The sequence below is a fragment of the Onychomys torridus genome, chromosome 1, assembly GCF_903995425.1.
Source record: "Onychomys torridus chromosome 1, mOncTor1.1, whole genome shotgun sequence".
In the NCBI taxonomy this organism is placed as follows: Eukaryota; Metazoa; Chordata; class Mammalia; order Rodentia; family Cricetidae; genus Onychomys; species Onychomys torridus.
The window spans coordinates 2,972,621-2,998,814 of NC_050443.1; the positions used below are offsets into that span (position 1 = coordinate 2,972,621).

The 26,194-nt window shown below is 51.0% G+C and overlaps 1 protein-coding gene across 1 annotated transcript; it reads right to left on the reverse strand.

Moving 5' to 3' along the window:
• On the reverse strand, positions 1–25,279 carry Ppp6r1 (protein phosphatase 6 regulatory subunit 1). Its single transcript, XM_036184237.1, has 24 exons — positions 24,701–25,279; positions 14,854–15,086; positions 11,144–11,330; positions 10,925–11,062; positions 10,778–10,843; positions 10,097–10,209; positions 9,895–10,008; positions 9,523–9,685; positions 9,281–9,433; positions 9,062–9,196; positions 8,288–8,352; positions 8,058–8,173; positions 7,884–7,969; positions 7,682–7,771; positions 7,506–7,603; positions 4,543–4,600; positions 4,284–4,456; positions 1,710–1,843; positions 1,485–1,617; positions 1,287–1,357; positions 1,093–1,174; positions 511–621; positions 358–420; positions 1–277 (listed from the first exon to the last, which is right to left on the reverse strand). Exons 2-24 carry the CDS (start codon positions 15,078–15,080, stop codon positions 274–276), a joined length of 2,580 nt encoding a protein of 859 aa, XP_036040130.1. The 5' UTR covers positions 15,081–15,086; positions 24,701–25,279; the 3' UTR covers positions 1–273.
• Positions 25,280–26,194: the final 915 nt, after the last annotated feature.

Consider the following 26,194-nt stretch of genomic DNA (forward strand, 5'->3'; position numbering starts at 1 on the left):
CTCTCTCTCTCTCTCTCTCTCTCTCTCTCTCTCTCTCCCCTTTCTCTCTATGTGACTATCTTTATTCTAGGAGACAAAGCTCCATAGTTTCTCTTCTCAGTGCAAATGGGGGTGGGTGAGGGCATCTCCCTGGCACCAGCCTCCTTTGGAGTCCAGAGGAGAGAATGTAGGATATGGGACAATGGGGTAGAGGGCCACCAGAGGACCCATCCTGCCCCACTGGGGGATTCCATGGGAAGGATAGAGGATTTGGCCACCGCTGCCACTAGGCAGCTACCTGGAAACAGAGGGAGACACTTGTGAGGGTCCAGTGACCCCTCATCTTACCCAACCACCCCAGGCTGTAGGCACACTCACTGGGAACCCGATGAAACAGACCCTCCTGGGGTAGAGCCATTGGGCATCTCAAGGGCCTGGGCACTGTTAGGACAAAAAGGAGACCTGGAGGTTACTTCTTGCCCCTCCAGTCTTGTCCCATCCACCCAACACTTCCCAGAGAGGCTAACTCACCTCTGGCTTTGGGGAAGCCCCAAAGGTTCTGGGCTCTTCTCCCCCTCCACGGTCTGAGGGGACTGGTGGGCCTCAAAGGCTGGGACAGAGGTAGAGGGGTCTCTGGTTGCACTGTAGGTAAGACAAGTTTGACTACTGTTAGATGCTCCCAGGGCTCTGCCTGCCTGAAGACACCCGTCTCTCCAGAAGGGACCTCAGGTGAGGACAGCATACTGAGGGCAGAGCAGGATGGGGCTGCAGGGCTGCCGGGGGAGAGCAGCCAGGCCTCCCCAGCTTTCTATCTGGTAGCTCTCAGAGGCCACCCCCCTCAGGGTATGCTTGTGGTGCCATGCATATTCCTGTTTCTTGTGGTCCCTGGTCCTCCTGGAAGCCAAGCTCACCTCTGGGGTCACAGGGCCCTATGTGCCATTGTCTACAACACTGAATTATCAAAAGGAACGGACACAGGGGTATAGTAGCTCAAGACAGAGCTCAGTGCTAAGGACAACTAGGGACAAGAGCCCAGCATCCACTTGAGCAGGGAGGCTGGGCTTCCCCTACCCCACCTCCAGCAAACAGCTCAGATGGGACACCAATGGTCACCTGTCCAAGGAGCTGGGGGCAGAGCGCATCCCGTGCAGAGTGGCCTGGACATCCGCAACACTAACCAAGGCCTGGCAGGGGGCTGTGGAAGGAGAGATGGGCCACATCTCAGCTGTCACCGTCCAGCAAGCTGAGACATGGCCTTGCTGCTTGCTGTCCCAGTGCCCTTATGGGAAAGGTATGGCTTGGCTCACCCAAGGACTCTGCTACTTTGCTGCTATCTGTGACTTCCTGAGGTGCTGAGGCGGGTGTGGGGTCCTGAGACCTAGAAGGTAAGAGAGGAGCTTGAAGGTGTTGCTGTGGTCAACACCCAGGCCTAAGAGAGGACTAGGAGGTGGGAGTACCTCCCAGATGAGACCTGTACACGCCTGCCCTGCCCTGCTCATCCACACCTGAGCTGTGGGGCATCGTGGGCTGGAGGGCTGGTCAGGATCTGGGTGGAGGACATGTCTGCCTCCTTGGAAACTGAGGGTCCTGTTGGGGCATCCATAGGCACTGGGTCAAAGGTGGCTGTCCAACTTGGGCCTGTGGCAGAGGTAAGAGAACATGGACATAAGGTGAGCTTAAAGCAGGCAGACACTCCACATACTCCTGAGCACAAGCCACCAAACACTCACCAGAAGGCTGAGGGCTGGGGCTGGGGAGGGAAGAAGGGCTGGTCCTTCCAGAGATTGCCTGGCCAGCCCCCTCATCCTCATCTTCTTCTTCCTCATCCTCCTCATCATCCTCGCTGTCTGTGCTTCCTCCACTCCTGCCTCAGACACCAACTCATTAGGAGACCATATAGGGATAGCCTACTGACCACTTTCCCAACCCCAGCCCAGAACCAGAGCAGAGGACAGGAGAAGATGGTGGGGAACAGAGGCCGCCAGAGAGGTCAAGGAAACCAGGGGTGTGAAAATGCTGGAGAAGTCTGCATCACCGACAACGAGACTCAGTCACACCCACAAGCAGAGGTGAAGCACCACCTCTCAAGTCACCTCTGTCACATGTCACCAAACACACAGACCTGTCCACCCGCGGGTCATCCCCAGAATACAAGATCTACTACTCTGCTTTTTCCTCCAGCTAGAAATGCCAGCAAACACCATTGCCATATCCTGAGAACAACACCTAGCACCCTTGGCTGCTCTAAAAATAGTCTGAATGCTTATGACACAGTGTGCAGCCATGAAGAAAATCCCAACTGCCTATACACACAAAGGAGGAAGGAAGGATTAGGGTAACCCAAACTCAAAGGAAAAACCACGTCATCCCTGCTACGCAGAGCCTACCTTCTAAAGCATATATGTACATACATAAACAGGCAAAATAATAAATTAGTGAGCACAGTGTAACACTTAGAAAAGAGAGCAAAAGAGGGACCATTAGGTGATGAGGAAAGACAGACGTAGGCAAAAGGACCTGAGTCAGGAAGACGCTACAAATCTCTCCATTCTTGTCTAGTCTCAGCTTCATCATAGTCTGTATCCGCCCACCCCCCACAGGCAAGCGAGCCCAGTGTTCTCGGTACTGAAGTAGCAAGAACCATAAAATAAAGCATGTGACAGCAGTCGGTGTAAAACCCTAAGTGATGTTGTGCCAGTGCTTCTGGAAGTCCTCCATGTACTGCACGGAGGAATTTCACTGAGGTGTACAGAGTGGGGACTGAGTGACTTCCTTAAATCACCTGTGTAATGCTTTTATTTGTGAGTTCATCAGTATACAGTGAAGAAAAGAAGAATATAAGAGCACAAAAGCATAAACAGGATGTGGTGGTGCCTGTGATCCCAGCATTCAGGAGGATCAGATGTTCAAGGTCATCCTCAGCTACACAGCAAGTTTAAGCCAGCCCGGGCTATCTGACAATATGTCTCAACAACAACAAAACTCTTGGTGGGGAGGAAAAAAGATAAGAGAAGGCTGGGCAGAGGTGGCACACACCTTTAATCTCAGCACCTGGGAGGCAGAGACAGGTGGATCTCTGTGAGTTCCAGGCCAGCCTGGGCTACAGAGTGAGATCCAGGACAGGCACCAAAGCTACATAGAGAAACCCTGTTTTGGGGGAAAAAAGGGGGGGGGGGGGCTTTTTTTTTTTTTTTTTTTTTTTAAACTAATGCTAGATCCGCTACACTCTGTAAGGTGGCTCTGGGTACACATGTAAGGAATCTAAGTCAGCACAGAACAAAGACACCTGTACAGTTGTTTATTACAACACTATTTACAATGCCAAGTTATAACATCAGCCTCAGTGTTCATCAACAGAAGACTAAACAAAATGTGATCTATACACACATACACACACACACACACACAAAAAAAAAGGTTTGAGTTTTATTTAGCCATAAAGAATGAAATTATGACATTTTCAGGATAACAGAGACCATCCTGTTAAGGGAAATAAGCTAGAGTTTACAAAGACACAAAAAGAGGGCAGGCAGTTTGTTGGGAAGAGGGGAGGGGGAAATGGAGGCTTAGAAAGGTTAATAGCATATACTAAAATGTCCTAATAAAAATCTGCCATTTTGCACAAGGAATCTGTCCAAATGTCTGTGCATGTGCATTCAAGCCAGCAAGAAGGCTTACACACACACACACACACACACACACACACACACACACACACACACACACACCTGCAACCAGACCCAGGCGCTTGTGCACCCACACAATTAAAAAAAAAAATTAAAAAAAAAAAAAAACACAGTAAAACTCTGGGTTGTGGCACACACATGTAACCCTAGAGTCAGGAGGCTACCTCAAAACATTCTAGTGACAAGTATTTCAAATATAGAGCCCTTCCCTCTACTGTATGATCATAGAGTGGGCACCATGTCATGGGCACTGCTGCCCATGGCAGAGAGGATAGCAGCCATGTAGGCACAGAGGGAAGAAGTGGGTGGGTCCTGCTGCTGACTCTAGACTCTGACTGAGTGCTTCCACCTAGCTGCAAACACTAGTTCTGTACATTTATCTGTACGCATGCTACATATCAATTATAAAATTAACATGAATAATGGCTCTTCAAATCAAGTCATGAAGTGAAAGCTTAGTGCTGCAGGCCATACACTGGTGGTGTTCATCTCAGCAAAAGTTCTGACATGAATCCACATGTTTATAAACCTCTCATTGGTATGTAAGTGCATGTGTTTGAGTGTGCACGTCCCCAAGCAGTGGGAACTTCAGAGGTAGGATGGTGGAGGAAGACTCACCGGACACCAGGGGGCTGGCCTACACGGGACACCCTTGCTGGCTGGCTGCCCTGCCAGGCACCATATTCTCCATCTGACTCTGCTGAGCCTTGACCCTCCTCCTCCTCTTCTTCCTCATCATCGAACTGCTGGATCCGGTCCTTGTAGCATATCTCAAGCAGGTTGGCATTGGGCTGCAGTGCAGAGCAGGAGGATATGCTGTACTGCTTGTGACCCTCTACACCCCTGCACCCACCACAACAGAACAGGGAGCACTCACATTCTCATCATCAGCATTTAAGGAGAAGGTGATGTTGGCAGTCTTGTCAAATGGTGCACTGGGAAAAAAAGAGATGCAGTGAGACATATTCTCACACAGCAACCCTCATTACTGTGCAAGTCACCTCCTCTCTAAGGTCCACAGTGTTCTAAGGTCACAGAAGGAAGTCAACCTAACGGACATATTCTCAGCACAATCACACTAAAGGGAAGTGTCCTCATCTCCTCCCTAAACATAAAAGCACAGCTCCTGAAGCCGGAGAGGTGGCTTAGTGGTCAAAAACACTTGTTGCTCTTGCAGAGGACCTGGACTCAGTTCCCAGCATCCATGTGGTGGCTCATGATCATCCATAACTCCAATTCCTGGGGATTCTACGTTGTCTGGGTCCCACAGGCACTGTATGCATGTGGTACACATACACACATGCAGGCAAAACTCATACACATAAGCTTAAAAATAAATGTTAGGACAAAACAACACAGCTTCTTTCAGATGCTCAGAGACAGGGACTCAGGTGACCCGCCATGCAGGAAGCTCTGCAGGACGGTCTGAATTATAATCTGTCTGTGGAGTAGCCTCAGCGACTCACTCGGCACTTCTAAATCCCATTTCATCGTCTGCAAAGTCAAGGAAACAGGATCTACCTTGAAGCATGGGTATTTTGTTTTTGTTTTTGTTTTTTAACTTTTTTTTTCCTCTTGGTTTTTTCTTTCTTTTTTTTTTTTTAAAGATTTATTTATTATGTATGCAGAAGAGGGCGCCAGATCTCATTATAGATGGTTGTGAGCCACCATGTGGTTGCTGGGAATTGAACTCAGGACCTCTGGAAGAGCAGCCAGTGCTCTTAACCTCTGAGCCATCTCTCCAGCCCTTGAAGCGTGTTTTTAAGGATTTACCTATAACCTAGGTAAAGGCTTACACATCCACCAATGTTTCCTGATAACAACAGCTCTGGCTGTATCAATCTGCTGTTCATAACAACCATGCAACAAAGCAAACAACTAAAATACTCCGCCACACTCTGGAAGGGGCTCTAACTACACCAGTACCATTTACTGCTACCAGAAATGCAGGGGGACCTGTCGCTTCCTACCAGGGTTTGTGGCCTTGAGTTTGTGACCATCACCCTCTTTCTTGCAAAGACGAAAGTGCTAGTGGGAAGGGCAGTGGGCCAGTACCACACTCCTGGAAAACAGATGACACTGAGAGCCAATGAGGCAAACTGCTTCAAGGAGACCATCCCAGCCAGACCCTACCAGAGTAAAGGTACGGGCTGTAGTAGCTAACACATCACCTTTGATAAGCGTACAGTATGTTCAAATGCGAAACATGAGAATATAACCATTTTTGAAGATTAAATCACACTGCTGCCAGGGCCCCACTCCCAACTCCCAACCATGAAGATGGGATACCAGTAAGACTTAACTGCCTGAACTACCACTGTGGGCATATGACAAGCCATCCATGTGGACCTCGCACTGTCCCAGTGCACAGGCATCTTTGTTCAACTCTCTACCAGACAGCCCCACAGAAATGAAATGAAATGAAACCTGCACACCTCAAGTATCCACATGCTCTCTAAAAGAACTCATCAGCTTATTCTCCTCCAAGCAGAGCCTGTGACTTTCTGTCTTTTACCCACTTTTTCAAGTTTTTGTTTTGAGATAGTGTCTCATGGAGCCTACCTAGACTAGCCCTGAACTTACTATATAGCTGAGGATGACCTTGAACTCCTAATTCTCCAGCCTCTACCTCCCAAGTACTGGAATTACGAGAATGTGCCACCACATCCAGCTTTTTGCTTTTTCTACTGAGACGCCTTTCTACCCTTACATGGTAAGAACACTCTATACACAGATCCACAGTGTGTACACAGGTTGGGGTTATTTCCCAAGGGGCCGACTCAAGTTCATGAATACTCAGCAGCAATATACTCCATTCTTACAACCACTCTACAAGGGAAGTATCCTTAATTCCCCAAAAACGAGGAGCTAAGGCTCTCAGCAAGTCAAGAGTGGAGCAGCCCAGCCAACTGCTACACTGCATTGCCCCCCTCAGCAGACTTGGTGTCTCCCCCAGCAGTATTACAGGACACCTTCCCCCTGACACTACTGACTAGGTACCTTCCCTGCTCTAACCCTGAATAGCTTTGTTTTCCTTGTAACTTATCTTGGTGGAAAAGCAGGAACAGAGCCTTGTCTCAAAAGTACAACTAGTTACTCTAACTCCATCTACCAAGAAACCAGCCCCACTCCCATGAGGATGGAGTCAAGTTTCCACTTGAGCATCTTCCCCAAGGGACCAAATAAAGGCCTCTGACTAAAATAAGGCTAGACACTAAGCAGAGAAGCAGCAAACGCAGGATTCCATGGCTGTATCTAAGGGGACATTGAAGCCACAGCAGACTGCTGTCCACCACAATGCACCCAGAGATGTTCAGCTAAGGACCCTGACAAGGCTCACAGTCTGGCTAATTCCCAGGACTTGGTCTCTTTGGATGTATATAGCTGATAAGCTTGCTCAAAGGGCGGCAGTAAGTATTACAAAATGGGACACCAGACCACCACAAGTGATAACCCCGATGTCCATTCCATGCTCCCCAAGGCCAGCTCCTCCACCCTCTGACAACCATGCTCTACTTTCCCTAGACACATCAAGACTTCAAGCCTGTCTTCTCTCACTCAGGCATCATTCCTACACTGTACACTCTGCTCACCATCCTCACCATGAGGAGTGTTCATGCCCCATTCTCATGACCTTCATCATGGGAAGGGACGATAACTCCACAGCTGGAGTGTGCCCAGAAACAGAGGCTGCTGGCTGCACAAACAGATGAACACTCAAGAAGAGATGCAAGATCTACATCATCATGAGGTTAGGCGACACCATGACAACACACCACAGGCAGGCACAGCACATGCTGTCACAAGGCAGAGCCCCAACTTCACATAAGAGACACTTACTTCACACTTTCCTCCTGCTCCCCAAATTCCTCATCATTAAAGCCAAAGTGGTCAATGAAGGCTGAGGTCATGCGTTGCATCTGGAAGTCCATGAAAGCCTACAAGAGGCATGGAGGTCAGGGCTGGAAGGGAGTCGCCCTTCCCAACTCTTCCCACCTCCACAGGCCCAGGTCCACCTGCTGCAGTACAGCCTCCTCAGGGAAGTTGAACTCCTTGAGGCGGTCATCCTCATCATCACTGGAGGAGTGCAGGTGGTGAGTGTTCACCTGGGGACAGGATGATGGGGAGTACTCAGGGCCAGCTCAAGCCCCCAGACGAGGGCAAGGCAAGCAGCTGTAGGAAACAGGGGCATGAGTGAGATACCAGATCAGGCCTCACCAGATCTACTGTGTTCTTCTTGTTGGTCTCAGCCAGGGGTCCTGACACAAAGGCTTCCCACCGCTGCTGCTGATCTTCTGGCAGCTCTGAGTACAGGAATAAGTGGAGTGTGAGAACCTGAGCTTCCAACACCCATCTCTCCAAGCTGCATATCCAGCCAGCCCCAGGCCTCACCCTTTAGTAGTTGCCCCAGTTGTTCAGCATTGGGCCCCTGTTCTGCATTCTGCACCACGGCATTGGCCACCCGAGTCAGGTGGCCCATATAGCCTTTCCTTGGGCCCCCTCCAGACCTGGTCGAGAGTGGAGATCACAGCTGGGTGACAGGTTGGATGTCAGGGCTACCCAGACCCCCAGCCCATCCTCCCACTGCCCTATCTGCCCCACAGGAAGTGGCAAGTACTGACTGCACATGGTCATTCTCCTCCCAGGATGCCAGGATGCGCTCCACCAGGCGGCAGTGCTGAAGGAGCTGCAGGAGAGCAAAGAGGAGTTGGCTTGGGGATAGCTACACTGCCAGAGCCCAGCAGCTGGGGAAGGGCCTTGCCACAGCACGCAAACTTCACCAGGCCCCAGGCCTGTAAGCAAGCAGAGGAAGAAAGGGTGGCAGCCAGTGTCTGGCTTGCTTTAAACCCCCGTTTTGATACAGGGTCTCATGTAGCCCAGGCTAGTCTTAAACTCTTTATGTAGTCAAAAATGACTATAATCTTTTGATCCTCCCAAGTGTATTACCACACCTGCTTTGTTACGCTGTTCTAGGAACCATCCATAACTTCATGCATGCTCGGCATGCATTAACCAAATGAACTACAGCCCAAGCCCTATTCCCCACCCCCAAGACAGGATCTCACTATATAGCCTAAGTTAGACACGGAAGTTGAGATCCTCCTCTCCAGGTCTGGGATTAAGGTGTGGGCCACCGTACCTAGCATGAGTTTTTGACTTCTCACGTGGAGTGTACACAGACACCCACAAGGCTCAGCCCCTCACCTGCTCCTAGTATCCCTACTCTCCACTGCCAAGTCACAGCATTCACTGGCCCTCAGTATATACCCATTTCTCCCAAACTGTATATCCCACACCCATCCTAGGTACTGATGCTTCCAAGTGGGAGGCCTCTGGGAAGGTATGTCCTAAGGTACCAGGTCCCCAGAGGGAGGGGAACATGAGCCCCAGCTTACATGTTTCAAGATAGGGTTTGGGACAGGTGTCTCAGAGCTGCTATCTGGAGGGGGCCCGGAACTCAGCATGGCGCTCACACACACCTCCACTTGAGCGTGCAGGAAGTTGTTGAATACGTAGTGGAAAAAGAGGTCCTGAGGGAGTGGGGACATAGGCTGATATCAGAAATGTTCTGCCCACATCTCCACCTCCCTGGCCCCTGATCCTATCCCTTGTACCAGTAAGGTGTTGGGCACATCCAGCACCAGGAGCTCCTGTGTCAAGGCAGCAGCGTTGGTACTCAGAGCGCTGGCCAGGAGCTTGACCACATGTAGCCTTGTGTTACCCAGTGGTGGGACCAGGCTGCCCCATGTCATCTGTAGCGGCTCCAGCTACACAGGAAGAAGGGATGCTTAGTGCACACAGGGTACTTCTCTCCCACCCCCACTTCCCTCTAGAACCACAACAACCAGTCTCCCACCTCGGGAGGTTCAAGCAGGAGCTGATGGAAGCGGGCAAGCCGGGGACGCAGGGCATGCAAGGCACCCATACTGGACATTGCATTATCCAGGGCCCCCTGGGCCAGGAGCTCCAACTGCCCATCCACGCTGCTAAAGAAGTTGTTCATGGTCACAGAGTCAGACCTGTGGAGAGAGCAGGATGAAGGCAAAGTGTGCCACACAGGCCACAAGAACAGGCCAGAGGAACACCACAGTCTTGTGCGCTGAACACCTGGAGTTCTTTAACAGGTCAGACTACCCACATCTTTGCACAATGGCCATCTAGACCTTGAGGCTCTGAGGGACTGCAGGTGCAAGCAGGGGCAGTGTGCTACCTTAAGCTGGCACCCTACCTTGGCCTCCTAGGCTCCAGGAGGGTCAGCAGCACTTGAATCCCACTGACAATGACTGACTGGCACTGCTCTCCCTCAAACATGTTGCTCAGGAGCTGCTCGATGGTCTCCTGCCTGAGGAAGAAGAGGAGTCAGAGCAAAGGGCCAGGGCTCCCCAAGGACAGGCCCTCCCTAGGCCTCAGCACTGGTCTTGCAAACCTACTTCTCCAAGGTGGCCAACAGCTGGTCTGGCTCCGGACTGTCCTGGCCTTGGATCATCTGCTCCCGGCTGAGGCGGATGATGTCACACAGGGACTGGGATGCATTGGAATGTTGCTGGGGAGGTGGAAACAGGGAAGGATGCAGCACAGGCTAACCATCTGCTGCCAGCCCCTTTCAGACAGAAAAGAGCAATCACACAGACACTGGGATACATGCTCTAACGAGGAAGCTGGAACCTAAAACCTCCAGAAAGCAGACATTCATGTATGCACATGCAGCACTGCTCAACCACACACTCATTAACTGCTAAAAGGAAAACAAAGCTTGGTACAGCCACAATGTGGAGTATGTATTATTCCACCATGAAAAGGAATGAGGCACTAACCCATGCTACAAGACTCCCTGCCAAGACAGAGTCTCAATGTAACCCAAGCTTACCCCAGACTTTCCAGGAAGCAAAGAATGATCTTAAACGTCTCCTTCTGCCTCCAGTCCCAGAGAACTGAGATTGTAGGTGTGTACCACTATACCTGGCTTACGTGTTTCCCAGGGCTTCATGAATCCTAAGCAAGCTCTCTACCAACTAAGCCACATCCTCAGCACCGTTACCCATCTTTTAAGGCACAGAGGGGATGTGGAACATAACCTGAAGCAGAGTTTGAAGGTGTCAGCCGGCACTCACATTGTCATCCTTTGATGGGTGGATCTGCTCAATCAGCCGCTGGACAATCTTTTCTTCGTTGAGCCACTGAAGGAAGAGGGTTAAGTTCCTAAACCACATGCCAGCCCATCCCACTCCACCACTCCACCTCCTGAGTAGGCCCCTCACATTGAAGACATCCTGCCGCAATTGGGGCCGCTCCACACAAGTAAGCAGGCGCAACAGAAGGTCCATGATGGCCGAGGTGCCAATATGCCGCAGCAACAGGTCCACAAAGTCATCTTTCTTGCGCAGGAAGGACACAAGCTGGGGGTACAAGCTGTGTCATAGCACAGGGTTCTGACGCCCACCCCCCACTCCTCACCCCCATGTTGCGTCAGCAGGCACCTGGTCTGTCTTGCGATTGATGAGAATGCCCATGACCTTGCTGAAAAAGCTAGCAAGTAATGGGTTCAGGCTGTCACCACTCTGCAGGAAGCCATAGAGCCGGTTTAGGAGGGACTCATCTGCACCCAGGGCATCGTTGATCTGGGGCACATCAGAGGTCAGGATCTCACAGGCTACACTAGGGTACCTGGGAAGTGAGTGCAGGACAGGTGTGGGTGCAGAGAGAAGGTGAAGGCCCCGCCTTCATCCCCACATCCAGCACTGGGCTCAGGGGGTCCTGTGTCCGGGAAGGGAATCCAAAAGAGAAATCAAAGTCCCCTTCAATTTCCGTACCCTCCCCAGGCTTTCTTAACAACCCACTGAGGGTGCAGGAGTTATAGATCAGAGACTAAGGGCACCTGTTGCTCTTCCAGAGGACTTGGGTTTGATGCCTAGCACTACATGGCAACTCACAACCAACTGTCCCAGGGGATCCAACAGATTTTTCTGGCTTCCACCAGGACCAAACATTCTTCATACTTATCTGGTAACACAGATACACATGCAGCCAAAACACTCATACACATAAAATAAATTTCAAAAATTAGCCAGGCAGTGGTGGTGCACACCTTTAACCCCAGCACTCGGGAGGCAGAAGCAGGAGGATCTCTATGAGTTTGAGGCCAGACTGGTCTACAGAGCGAGTTCCAGGACAGCCAAGGCTACCCAAAGAAACCCTGTCTCAAAATACAAACAAACAAAAAATTACAACAGCCAGGCATGGTGTCACACACCTTCTATCCCAGCATTTAGGAGGCATAGGAGGATCTTTGTGAGTTCAAGACCAGCCTGGTCTATATAGTGAGGTCCAGGACAGTTAGTGTTACATAGAGAAACTCTGTATAAAATAAAGAGAGCTAGAGAGATGACTCAGCGGTTAAGAGCACTGTTTATTCTTCCAGAGGTCTTCATTTCAATTTCCAGCAACCACATAGTAGCTCACAACCATCTACAGTGGGATCTGATGCCCTCTATTGTCATTGTTAAACATGCTGATAGAGCGCTCTCTCCTCTCTCTCTCTCTCTCTCTCTCTCTCTCTCTATATATATATATATATATATATATATATATATATTATAAAATCTTTAAAAAAATTAAAAAATTGAAATTTAAAACACAACAAAAATCTAGTGGGAACCCATTATAGTGGTACATGCCTTTAAACCCAGTACTCAACAGGCAGTGAGCAGGTAGACCTCTATGAGTTCAAGGCCAAGCTGGTCTACATAATGAGTACCAGGAGAGCCAGAGCTACATTGAGAGACACTGTCTCAAAACAAACAAACAAAACCCACTGGGGCTCCCTCCACCACAAAGTGACATCTGACTTGACCTTAGTCCTATAACTCCTGCATTTCCTGATCCCTCCCACCACTAACTCCGTCTCTTTGACCGCCATGCCCAGCACACCTGCTGCTCCAGCTCAGGCGCTCTCCTTACCGCCCCAGCCCTGGTGTCATTTTCTAAACCTCCATCCCTTGCTCCTCTTCTCGACACACTTGGGCACTTGACATCCAAGAGCTTCACTGCTCCGGTGCCACCCAAGGCCCCGTGACACCACAACTGCTCCAAGTATAGCCCCAAACTGTGGGGCCTGTGCCAAGAGCCCCCACCATCTAGAAAACCGACTCCTTAGTTTTCTAATGAGACTGCAGGGATGCCTCACTATCAGTCAACTCTCTGCTGAGTCTAGATCTCAGCCCACTAGATGCAGGTTTCATGAGGGTGGATGGGCAGACAGAAGAGCAACGGAGAAGATGCCCACTGGAATGAGCTGGCAAATGCCAGACACCAGGAAGCAAGGGCACCCCACTGTTATAGACTCTGTCCCTCAGAAGTGCTATCAAACAGGCCAGAGCTCTGCAGCTGACACGGACTTGCAGCCCACACTACAAGAGGGAAACGAAGCAGCAGCCCTCAGTGTCATCTGCCTGGCGCAAGGTTTCCAGGATGGAAGACAGAAGGCGGCAGAGGCCACAGAGTGAACAAGATGGACACAGGAGGAGAGATGTAAGACCAGGGAAGGGAGGGCAGCAAGGTGGCACACAACTGTGGGGCCCCAACAGCGTCCTGTCTGCCGGGTCCTGCCTCACCAGCTGGTGCTGCACCTTATGCCCTCCCTCTCCCCTTACAGAGCTCTTCACACCATGCACTGTGCCCGCACCAAGAATGGGTCAGACATATGGAGACACTGCACTCTCAAGCTCAAAATCCAAAAGAGAAATTAGTCGTCAAAAAAATCTCAGATGAAAAGAAAGCAGTCTAGAGCCAGGGACTGGCTATAAACCACATGAAGCCCCACAGGCTGCCTCACAACAGCATCTGCATCATGACTGCAGGAAGCCAAAGTCAATCCTGGCAGGATCTTGCTACTCTGGACAAAGGAAAGACACCTTTTCTTGGGTTTAAATCAACCTCTGGGAAGCTATGCTGAGAAAAGCCAATGGCACAACCAAGTCAGAGGGAGACAGACCAGTAGCACAAGTTAGGATGTAGCATGTTATGAAGGAACAGAAGGCTTCTGTGTGGTGATGTTAGTGCTCAGGATGGTGTGGTGGTTCACCAGCTGACGCGGGTGATGAAGCCTGAACATATGCAGAAGAGTACAAGTGAAGTCAGGAAGCCTCATTCAACAGGGACTGGGCAGGAGCAGACATGCTATGTCCACTCACTACCCAGTGTGGACCACAGAGTCAAGCGGACACCACCAGTTGGGAAAACAGGTGCATATGCTCGGGGTCATCAACTACTTCTTACAGCCGTGCTCAAGCCTCCACCATCCTGACAAAAATCCCAACTGGTTGAAAACAAAGAGAAGTAGACTAGAGAGAAGGCCAGCAGTTAAGCATTTTTAAGACTTTTAGAGGGGTTGGTGGTGTCACACATCTTTAATCCCAGCAATCGGGAGGCACAGGCAGGCAGATCCCTGGGACTTGTTGAGCCAAATAAGCTGAATTGGCTAGCTTCTGATTCCGCAGATCCTGTCTCAAAAATAAGGTGAAGGAGGTGAGCTGGCTCAGCAGGGAAAGGCCAAGCCTGAAAACCTAAGTTCAATTGCCAGAACTCACATGGTCAAAGGAGAGCCTGGAGAGAACGACTCGTGCATTTGTCCTCTGAAAACACACACACACACACACACACACACACACACACACACACACACACACAAGTCAAACATGGTGAATGCATTGTATCTCAACATTTGGAAGGGAGCAGGAAGAAAGTGATCTTGAACACACCAAGTTCAAAGTCAGTCTGGGCTACATGGGACCCTATCTCAAAAAACAACAAAATGAAGACAAGAACAAACAAGAAGAAAGGTTAACAATGAAATGAAGGGTTGGGGATTTAGCTCAGTGGTAGAGCGCTTGCCTAGCAAGCGCAAGGCCCTGGGTTCGATCCTCAGCTCCACATACAAATAAATAAATAAATAATGAATTGAAATGGGGAAACCTGGCTCCTTGTCGAGGTTTGAAGTGTGAATGGGACTTATCCTCAAGCCCGTACTTGTCTAGAGAATCTTACCATACAAAACTTTTAAAAGAACTGGACCGTGAAGGGTATTCACTAGGTGAGCAGTGATCCTATAAAGGGCCTGACCCTCCTTGCCTCACCTCGTCATCCCCAAAGCTCAGTTACTAAGTACAGGGAGAGTGAAGGACTGACTCACTTGTAGCGTAGCCGCTCCTCACCAGTGGCTGGGGGCTCCTGGGTGACCCAAGCCACCATGGCCTGCAGGTGGGATGGCTGCAGCAGGAAATCCAGGAGCTTCCGGTTGACAACCTTGCACTCCTGCAGCACGTCCTCCTCATCCAGAAGCTCAGGCAGGCTCAGGTCCTCCTTCTCCAGCAGTGTGTCCAAATGAGAGCTTGTGTGCAGGTCAAACTTCCAAAACATGGCGCCCTGCAAGCATGGCATAATCAGTTTGTCACACACACGTAGCGATCTCTGATGGATAAGGCACAGCCACAGTGACCAAACACAAACACCTTTCCAGGCCCCAGAACAGATTCCACACAAGTCTGCCTGGCACAGGAGCTCCACAGGTACAGCACATATGTCAGCACTGTAACCAGCACTCAATCCTGCCAGGGAACCCAGAACCCACCATCTCAGCCTCCAAACTGCCTCCCCTGCAGTATAAGAAGTCACTTTTTCATTTTCAGCTTGAGGCCTGATAAAGTCCTCAGTGTGGACCATCCAGAGCCTGCAAGGAAAAGCTAAATGGCCTGCAGTGACCTTGGTCCATCCCATGAGCCTGTATCTACTGTCCCATATCTGAGCAAGGATATCATCTGAACTTCTGGCTTCAGATTCACTTTATTTGCTGAACAAATTCAAATGCTCTCCTGACCTCTAGTGCACAGCTGCTGCCCATCCCAGCAAATCATCCAACGCTGCCTGGTGAGGTGTGGGGTGGTGGCAGCAGCCGGGAGAGGGGAAGTATGCTCATCTCGAGGCTGTGGCTGTTGCCTGGACACCACACACACAAACACAGCCCAACTATACTCTCATCACCCCACGCCCAGGCCTGGGACAGGGAAGAAGGAAACTTGGGGTCGGGACTCCTAGAAGAGGACAGCCACTAAGCAGGGCCCAAAGAAACCCACAATGATAAACAGTTCAGCAGGAGAATAACATAGCTAGCAAGCCCTGACTCCAATAACTAGCTAAGACCAGAATATCCTGGGTACTAAGCAGCTGGCAGCACTGTCCTGAGTCCCTGACCTGCACTAATGCCTGCTCCTCTCAAGTCAACAACACAGTTCCAGCCACAGACTATCAGCAGACCCAACCTGTGCTACCAGCTACTTACTCAACAACATGCACTGGGTACACAGATCCAATGAGCCACAGCATCACATCACACAGGATGGAAAGAACTGAATCCCAGTAAGTTATGAGGCCTGGCAGGACAGCATCTGTGGAACTCTTGCTACAGTTAAGGCCTGACCACAACTTCTGCTCTTCACTTGTCTCCTAGATGGCTTGTCAACCACCCGAGGCAGAAGCCACTGCTGCCCGAGGCACACTGGCTGAAGCTAAGACAGAACAGTTCCAGGAGTGCCTACAGCTTGGCACACAGACACCAGACGCTCTCTGCCTAACTGAGCCCCTCTTGCACAGACCTCATTATTTCCCAAGACCCTCTGACTGGCAGCCTGAGTCTGGTCCTAGGGAGAAGCACTCCTCCACCACAGCCAGTCCGCGAGAGCTTTCTGAAGAGGACTCCAGATGCTCTCCAGCACTGCTTGCAGCCTACCTACTCTCCCGGCCTTCCCCATGCTGCAGGCTTCACTCGCCCTGCACACAGGCGAAGCCTAGGTCGACCTCAGTGGGCCGTCCGAGCACTAGCCTCTTCTCATTCCTCAGGGTCTCTTATGAAGCATTCTCCTTGCTCAGGGGCTTTCCCAGCCTTGGTCCACTTGCTCTGACCTCTACAGAGCTCACTTACTGCTATCCGGAAAGAAGATTACCACACAGTAACAAGCTCTTATAGCTACATGTCCTGACAATAAAGACTGCAGGGGCTGAAGACGACTCAGTGGTTTGGAGTACTTGCTCTTCCAGAGGACTCGGGTTCAATTCCCAGCACCCATATGGCAGCTCACAACTGTCTGTAACTCGGGTTCCTGGAGACTCGATGCCCTCTTCTGGCCTCCACAGGGACTAGGCACACATGTGGTGCACCGACATAAATAAAGATCCAACACTCATACACATAAAACTTAAAAATCTAAAAAATACAAAATAAATAAAAAAATTTAGACTATTCTTCCAAAGTCTTCCTATGTTACTAAGAACACATGGGATTCCGCCTGACACAGAACCTTACCCTTTAGTTGTAAATGCTCACAAATATTAACTGACATACATATTGCCAAACCATGCTGTCACAAGGTTCCAGCCCCTGAGGCAGGAGACTGCCAGTATGGGATTCATAAAGTAAAATCACTACCACCCCTTGGCTCCATTCCATCAAGGCCAAAGGGAGGAAGTCCAGGAGAAGGAGGTACAAGGTCACTCAAGGCAGGCTGGGAAGGGCCAGGCTAGTCCCAGGGTCAATGCAGATGCTGCGGGTGTTATCCTAGATGTGGGGTGAGGGTGAAGGAACGCCTTTTTCATAAGAAACACGCTGTGCAGACCTTTCCTACTTCCTCACATAAGGGCCCTCTCACAGGCCAAGTGAGCACTGTCACAGAAAACACTCACTGCAAAGGGGACTCACCAGCCCGGAAGAACACTCACAGACAGGAGGGGTGAGGCAGGCAGGTTTCCTGATCTGCGTACACCTAGACTAGAATAATCTCAAGGGGCAACTGCCACATTAATCATGGCTGCTGATTTCCGGCTGAAGACCACGTGGTGAGAAGCGACAAGAAGTTCACCTCGGTGAGCCTCTCTCCACAGGAGGCTGTTTCACATGGCAGTAAGGAGATTCTATGAAGTGTCTAGAACAAACATCCACAGTGACTGAAAAGAGATTACGAGTTTAAGGAACTAGAGGAACTGGAATTGCTTAAGGGGACAGTTTCCTTTTGAGGTGATTTTTTTTTCCTTAACATTTTAAAACTGAGCCAGGCCGGGCGGTGGTGGCGCACGCCTTTAATCCCAGCACTCGGGAGGCAGAGCCAGGCAGATCTCTGTGAGTTCGAGGCCAGCCTGGTCTATAAAGTGAGTTCCAGGAAAGGCACAAAGCTACACAGAAAAACCCTGTCTCGGGGGGGGGGGGGGGGGGGGGGGGACGACTGAGCCAGGCACAATGGTGCATGCTTGTAATCTGAGCACTTGAGAGGCTGAGGCAGGAGGATCTAGATGTTTAAAATCAATTTTGACTACATAATGAGTTCAGCACCAGCCTCAGTTACCTAAGATCCTGACTCCAAAAAAAAAAAAAGTTAAAAAAATGAGAAAAGAACAGCATGAAATAAAATTGATTGTGCCGATGGCTATACAAAGTTATGGATGTACTCAGAACCACTGACTTGTACTACTAAATGGATAAACTGGACGGCAAATAAATAATATGTCAACAAAACCTGCCCAGGGCCACTATATTGAGGCCAGGCCAGAGCCAACAAAGTACCTGCTGGCCTAAAGGAGGGAAGCTCACTAAAGCTGTGCCTGGAGAGCTCAAGCAGCTTACCCTTTCCTCATCCCTCACTACCAACATCCTTGAGATAAGAAAGCCCACCTTGTTAAGTCTGCATGGTGAGAAGATGGCAGAGGCTTAAGGAGCCTTAATGGTGCGCAGTCACATTGAGATGGGCCATTATGGCCCCCTACATCCAGTAGGTAGTCCTAGCTACACTTTGGGCACAAGACAGAGGCCTTCCTCAGGGGCAGGAGGCTTACTTACACTGTGCCCACCTAGGCCTGCAGCACAACCCTCACCGGGGACTGCCTATCTTACAGCTAAGAGTCAACTCCTGGGCCAGGCCTGGTTGGAGAAGGGTCACCAAGCACACCAGTCAGCAAGCTCACAGAACAGAAAAAGTATAGGGAGCCCAGAGGATCCCAGAGGATAGAGGTAGACTCTTAGAAAGACCCAATTGAGGGAGTTGGGGATTTAGCTCAGTGGTAGAGCACTTGCCTAGCATGCACAAGGCCCTGGGTTCGGTCCTCAGCTCAAAAAAAAAAAAAAAAAAAAAAAAAACACCCAATTGAGAAGCATGAATGAGTCTCACTGAATGTAGTGATGAAGGCGTTTTTTAGTGTGGCCAGCAGAATGCCATGCAGAGGGTGGTAGGCAGACTCACTAGTATGTGCTAGTAACACACTTCCCATTTTAATAAAGTGGGGCTTAGGGCTGGTGAGATGGCTAAACAGGAAAATGCACTTCACTGCCGCCAAACCTAACAATCGGAGTTCAATCCCTGGGTCCCACATGTAGAAGGAGAGAACTGATTCTTGCAAGTGTCCTCTGACTTCTACACACACACTGTGGTAAAAGTGTGTGCACGTGCACACTCGCACACACAAAATAAATGTGGTAAAGTGGAGCTGTTTGGAGAACACAAAAACCCCTCCTCCACAGAGGGAGACAGGTCAGGGGCAAGACCAAGCATCATCTGTGGTCAATGCCAGGACCGAGCCTTTCAGAATGTTGTCTTCACACCAAGACAAAAGGGAAAGAATCACTGTCAGTTCCATTTGACAACAGAATCTATTTAGAAAAGGGTCCAAGGAAGAGAACCACACAGCTACCAAGAGACAGATCAGAATCCATACGACATGCTGCAGTCTTTTGACAGAAACTCTTACCACTCACTTCTAAGATGCCTGGTCAGAGGGTACGGTTCACAGTCCCTCAAAATCCCCATCCCTACTCCAACCTTACCACCTGTCCCAGTGAAGAGGTTGGGATTCTCTCCCCATGCTGGCTTCCCAGAGCACTGGGCAGGGGGCCACTGGAACAAGCCTAGAGGTAGTGGTCAGTATGGGGTTCATTCAGTGTCCAGTAGCCTCTCAGACTATCAGGGAGGGATGCAGATCGAAGGCAGGTCCTGATGCAGAAGGGCAAACGCCGTCCCCAAGCTATCCTGAGACCATGCTCAGACACTTCCAAGCAGGAGAGGAAAGAGACAGTCACTACACCAAAGGTGACAGTACTCCAAACAGGAAAGCAGGGACTCTCAGCATTTGCCCAAGTGACTTAAGCACTTTCTTCAGATCACTCAGATACTTAGCACCACACACCCTGCCACCCCCACCCTGTGTAACTTTCAGCAACTTCAAGAAAACGGAAGTGACAACCACTGGTTTTAGAGACGGTTTGAAAACCAAGACTGGCTGCTAACGGAAGGAAGGGAAATTATAAATGAGAAAGGAAGCCATTAGAAACGAAAGCTGCTCTGCCTCTCCTGCCAGCTCCGACATCAGCAGCTCTGGCTTCCTGTGTGTGGTGTTGTTCTAAGGTCTAGGACACTAGCTGTCTCTCTCAGGAGTCCGCCAGTCCCCGCACCTTCCCTGGCCCAGTCAAGACCTCAGGGTGGTGCCCACCCTGTCCCCACCGTTGCTGCAGTCACCACTGCAGCTCTGACCCTGTCCACCAGGAAACCCACGGGCAGGTTCTTGATCTGCCGGCTCTGCCCTACTTGCCCTAACTACCCCCGACCCCTCCAGCTTGGGAGACAAGGGCAGAGAACCCTTTGGGAGAGCTGCCCAGAGGTTCCAGAATCAGGACAGACCCCCAGGCCAGCTGGCTGTTCTAGGAGGAAAGGAAACTGTGCTACCAGCAGCAGACCTGCTAGCTCCTTAAAAGGCTGGGTGGATCATGCCTCTATTTTTTAATGCCACAGCCAGCTCCTGGCCAAATCTGGAAAAGGGGTTTGGGACACTTAATACCAGGGATGAGGAGACAATAACAGCAACCTAACCACCTCTGGGCAGGCTCTACAATGTGGCCTTCAGAGCACACCATCACCCTGGCAAAACAAGCACAGGGGCAACCATTTAGAGAAGGAACCACTGCAGAAAGGCCTGGCCACGTGGAACAAGAGCTGGGACTTTCCCATGACCTAGGAAAGCCTGAGGGGTAGAAGACTGAGTGAAAGAACCACCGTGGGCATGGGCCTACCACTCAGACCCTACAACCACCCAGAGGAAACAAACTGTGACCCAATCCCATAGGAGGTGTAATTAGAAAACAGTGTAAGGTCCTTAGCTAAGGGCTAGGGAGGAGACTTGAAGGTTTACACTCAGTACTCGTCCACTGGAGTGGCCCACAGGTTTAAAGGGGAAAGGGGACAGCCTACTGAATAGCTGTGCAATAGCCTCTAGAAACACAGAGGGGAAACCAGGATTGATGGGCCAGGACTTGGGAAGCTGAGACTAGCCTGGACTATAAAGCAAAATCCTATCTCAAAATTAAACTAAACTAAACTTTGAAAGACTTAAGTTCAAATCTCCATGTGTTTGTCCAGACTGGCCTCAAACTCCCAAGCTCAAGTGATCCTCCTGCCTCAGATTCCTAAGTAGCTAAGATTATAGAAACATACCACTGCACCTGACCAGGGTTGGAATTTTCTCTCTCCAAAATAAAAACCAAGGACCTAATTCCACTGAGTCTGTTTCCTCATCTGAGAAATATCTTACAGATGAGGTTACTGTAAGGCAGCCCTTCCTGGAGAAGAATTCATAAAACTGATGTGCAATGAGAAAGTCCTGGTCAGTCATGGGTGTGTCTCCATCCAGCCAGTACTGGGCACAAACTCTAAGCACCCAGGCCTCTTACCCATCTCTTGAAGCAAGTCTAACGGCAGAAACATCCAACAGTTGTGCCAGATTAACTGCTCTCAGGATGGGGGCTGTGCCCTCTACCTGCCCTGCAAGCTCTGAGTCTGACTACCTCCTCCTGAGACTTTTAGCCCTCTCCACTGACACCACTTCCTCCAAAAACCCACCCCCCATCAAGCCTCCATCTAAAGCACCCCTTTGGTCACTCTATGAGAGCATATACGCCTCAGCTGTGAGGAAAAGATAGGTATGTCCAGGCACCTGACACTCTCTAGAGATGCCACCTAGGATCTAACATACTGCCAGATACAAAACCAAAGTGCTTGTTGGGGGTTGGAGATGTAGTTCATTTGCCAAGGTGTTTGTCTAGCATGCACAAGGCCCTGAGTTAGAATTCCAACAGTGCACCACCACCACCACCGCCATCCTAACATTGGGGAAGTAGAGGCAGGAGGATAGAAATAAGTCATCCTTGGCTACATAGTAAGTTTGAGACCAGGTGGATCTACATGAGACTCTGGTTCAAAATAAAAAGTAAAAGTACTTATTGGATTAATGGAAACTGAAGCCAGAGAGGAAAAAGTGATCTCTGAAGGTCACTTGGCCAGAGATCCCAAAGTAGGGAGAAAAAAAAAAAAAAAAAAAGGGAGGGGGGATGAGGTTGTTTTCCTTCAATGAAATCAAAGATGCCACATGACCCAACAACCAAAGAGGATGAATATAAAGGAAAATACTCAACAGCTCACATCACATAGAAGCGCAAAATACGTAAGAGGTTTAAGCAATAAAGCAGAATAGCAGTGTTTCCCTGCTATCTCCCCCATCAGCACCAGTGGCATTTGGGACTGGATAGTTATTTGGGGTGAAGTTGCCCTGTATATCGGAAGACAAGTGATAGCATTCCTGGGTGGGATATACATACCTCCTCCTATCTCCTATCTCCTATGGTTTCGACAACCAGAGGTCTCCAAACATTGCCAAATGTCCTCTAAAGGACACAGCATATCTACTGAGAACTACGAAGTCAATGAAAATCAGATCATAAATCTAAGAGCTACTGATGTGGTGCACTTGCTGTGCCTGACATTCTGTGACAGTCATCTACAAACACTGCACTCAACCCCCAATCCACCCTACACAGAGAGCCCTCCTATTAGCCCACTTACACAAAAGAAACAGGTACAGAATACTTGTATAACTTTTCCAAGGACAAACCACTTGGAAAGGCAAGAGCCAGGACTCAATCTAGATCTAACACACAAAAGAGCCTGCTCTAAATAATTCCTTATTATACCAATCCCAAAAATAGAGGACTAGCCAGGCGGTGGTGGCGCACGCCTTTAATCCCTGCACTTGGGAGGCAGAGGCAGGTGGATCTCTGTGAGTTCGAGGCCATCCTGGTCTACAGAGCTAGTCCAGGATGGACTCCAAAGCTACAGAGAAACCCTGTCTCGAAAAAATAAATAAATAAATAAATAAAAATAAAAAATAAATAAATAAAATACATAAATTGGGGTTGGGGATTTAGCTCAGTGGTAGAGTGCTTGCCTAGCAAGCACAAGGCCCTGGATTCGGTCCTCAGCTTCACTTAAAAAAAAAAAAAAAACTAGAGGACTAGAGTCACTGAACTTGGGAAAATGATCGATTAGGCAAAGGTTACCAGAAAATAAACAAAGAAAAAAAAAAAAAAAAAAAAACCTCACAGGAGAAGCAATTTTAAACAGCACAAGACAACTCCAAGTGTATGTGGCAGAACATGGCAAGTGCTCCCATGTAAACTGTCCACATTAGGTATTCAAAATGCACATATAAACAGCTTATATTGTATTGTTGACGCAATCCAGTCCCTGCAACATTGGCCTTGGTGCTGACAGAACCTTGCCTTTAAGATGGAAGCAACCCTGTTGCAGTTTTACAACCTTCAACCCATACCACATCTGACATACAATTCAGCTTCCTTTCCAGAAACATCTTGCCTTCCAGGGAGGTGTTAATGGTAGTATATCCTCAGTAAAGTTGCCTCTGTATATTAAGAGTGATCAAGAAAGACCCTAACCACCTTGGCCTAGTAACATAAACATGTAACCTCAGCTACTTAGAAGACTGAAACAGGAGGATTGTGGAGTCAATATCCCCCTGGCTCTGCAGACTGAGTTCAAAGCAAGTCTAAATAACAGAGTTAAAGTCATAGAGGAGGCTCAGGCTGTATTATTGCTCAGCGGTAAGAGTTGTTTTGCCAGCAGCAGGAAACCTTGGGTTTGAGCCCCCGTACCACCACTGGAGGGAGGAAAAAGAAGAGGCCACCAACAGGTCACTTTAAGGCCCTGGACAAACGTCCCAGCCAAGGCAGTCTGCCCTTTACCCTCTCCACACATCAACCCACTTCACCCCACGGGACTCCTGACTCCTTCACCGCTCCCACCTTCACATATTTGCACGTGCTGTCTCTTCCACCTGGAAAGCCCTTCTTCCCACTCTCCATCTGTGGACTCCTACTCAGCCTTCCTCGAGAGAAAAGCCACCCATCCGGCCGGTCTCACCAGGCTCTCCCACTCTGTGGCCTGCTGCCACAGCACCCTGGGTTACCACCATCACAACACACGGTAATTGTGACTGTCCAACTCTGCCTTTGGCTCCCTGGGGGAGACACAGTGCCAGGACCTTCCGCTAAATAACCACTCCCTCCCCGGACCCAGCACCAAGCAACCAGGCCCTGCCCGCAACAGGCCCCATCTCACACTAGTGCCCAGTAATGCACCACAGAACAGCGGCTTCCCAGTGCCTCCTCCCCACGGGGACAGCACAGCCCCAGCCACGGTGCAGGAAAAACCTGCTTAATCTCGCCTTCCTGAGCCGAGGGCGAGAATCTGAAAGGCCCAGGGTCCACGCGGGATGACGAGAGTGGAAAGGGGAGACCCAGAGATGAGAAGGCAGGGGGCAGAAAAGAGGAAGGCGCTCCGGAGGAGGGAGACTACGACAGGGGAGTGGGCCCGGGGAGCCCCAGGGAGCTGAGTCAGAATGACAGGTGGAGGTGATGTCGATCCCGGCGGGGAGAGTCGGGGGTGGTGGGCTGCAGGGAGGGCGGAAGACGAGCCTGAGACTCGGGGGGGACCCTCAGGGGACGAGGGAGATGGGGTGGGACCGATGGCAGCGAGGTAGACACAGGCCCCGCGACAGGAAGCAGACTTGACGACACTGTCGAGTGGCGGGGAGCCTCGGGGCGCCCACGGGGCCTGAGCAAAGGACTCGCACGGAGAGAGGGCGGCTGCGGGGCTCACCTGCGCGGAGGGGGCGGCGGCTCCTCGCACTCGGGGCTCATCGGGGCGCCCCCGCCGCCCCGCCGCCGGCGGCTCCGGCCCTGCCGAGGGGCCGGCTAAGAGGGCCGGGGGCGGCGCCGGGGGTCTCGCGCAGGCGCCTGGGCCGGGGCTCCCGGGCCCGCGCAAGCGCCCTCCGGTCCCAGGGAATCCCCTGCCTCACCGCCGCGCGTCGACGAGTTCGGGGCGTCGCGACGAAGTAGGCGCGCTCGTTCCACGGCCGAGCTCCGCGGCCGACGCGAGGCCTGCGCAGGCGCCTCGGAAGCAGGGGCGCCGAGGGAAGTCGCCGCGGTTTACACACACACACAACACACACGGGACGGGCACGCCGGCACCGGCTGGCGGCACGGGGTGGGGGAAAGGCTCCGCAGCCCCCACGGGTGCACAGCGACACCGGGAGCCGACGCCCGTCCCCTCCACCTCGGTGTCCCCCGAAGCGGCTGGCTCTCGCCGGCCCAGCCGTCCAGCTCAGGGCCTCCAACGCACAGCTAGCTCCGCCACTGTCCCACAATGCCCCGAGCGCGGGAGGACCCAAGGAGACAGGCTCCGCCCTCTCGCGGTCGCTCTCCGTGCGCAGGTGCGCCAGAGGCCGCTAGGTCGGCCCGGCCCGGCGCGTGCGCACTGGGCCCTGGCGCCCAGACCCCGCCCACTCCGGAACCCCGCCGCTGCCGGGGCCCCGCCGTTGCCAACGTTCTTCCTGAAGCAACCCGGTGGGCCCACTGCGCAGGCGCCGCTGCGCCCAGAACCCCGTTTTCTATGACTGCATTCCAAAACCCCCTGACCATTCTGTTTCAGGGTCTTTCGGAAGTCCATTTGTGGTTCCGTCTCCTCCAATCATACTTCTGCTTTGACGCTAGGGCCGACGGCGGAAGACTCCATCCCGACTTGTCCCCGCGCGAAGCTGGCTGCTTTTGTTCAGCCGGGTTCGCCGCGGACGCCTCCGCCGTGCATCTCAGGCTGACCTCAGTCCCCACTTAGGCAGGTGCCAAGCGGCGTCTGCTGTTGCCAGTTGCTACACAAAGCTTTCTCTTGTCACAACCGGGAGGAACCCCTTACGCCGGGATTCCGTCACTTAAGGGCCTTTTCTAGCGCTGAGCCTCAGTTTACCCCAACTTTGAGGCCCTCTTTCGTGCCACCATTCAGAGGTCAGCTGTTACGGACTAGATACGTGCACGTAAGGCACTTTTCCTTCTCGAAAGCGGCAGATTGGCACTTTATTTCGGAGAAGTTGAGTCCTGTTGGTGTGTATTCTGTCTTTCAGGGGACCTAGTGGTTTTTTTCACCCCTTAATTCTCAAATGGCTTTAATGGACCTGCTTCCACGGATTAAAGCCTGTCAGTAATTTTTTTTTTCTGTCTCTTCTGGGCTGTGTGTTATTTCTAACTTATTTGCTATTGGTAGTGTTCGTTTGATCCTTGTATCCGCTAGCTAGTTCTGTGTAACAGACCGTCACCTGCA

What these genes read in the sequence shown, in the direction of transcription:
- Ppp6r1 (XM_036184237.1), bottom strand. Translation starts at nt 15,080, where the DNA reads ATGTTTTGGAAGTTTGACCTGCACACAAGCTCTCATTTGGACACACTG. An exon ending in ACCCATCAAAGGATGACAAT is followed by an intron (nt 10,210 to 10,777) that starts GTGAGTGCCGGC and finishes CCACCTCCCCAG; the next exon opens with CAACATTCCAATGCATCCCA. An exon ending in TCCTGCTTGAACCTCCCGAG is followed by an intron (nt 9,434 to 9,522) that starts GTGGGAGACTGG and finishes CTTCCTGTGTAG; the next exon opens with CTGGAGCCGCTACAGATGAC.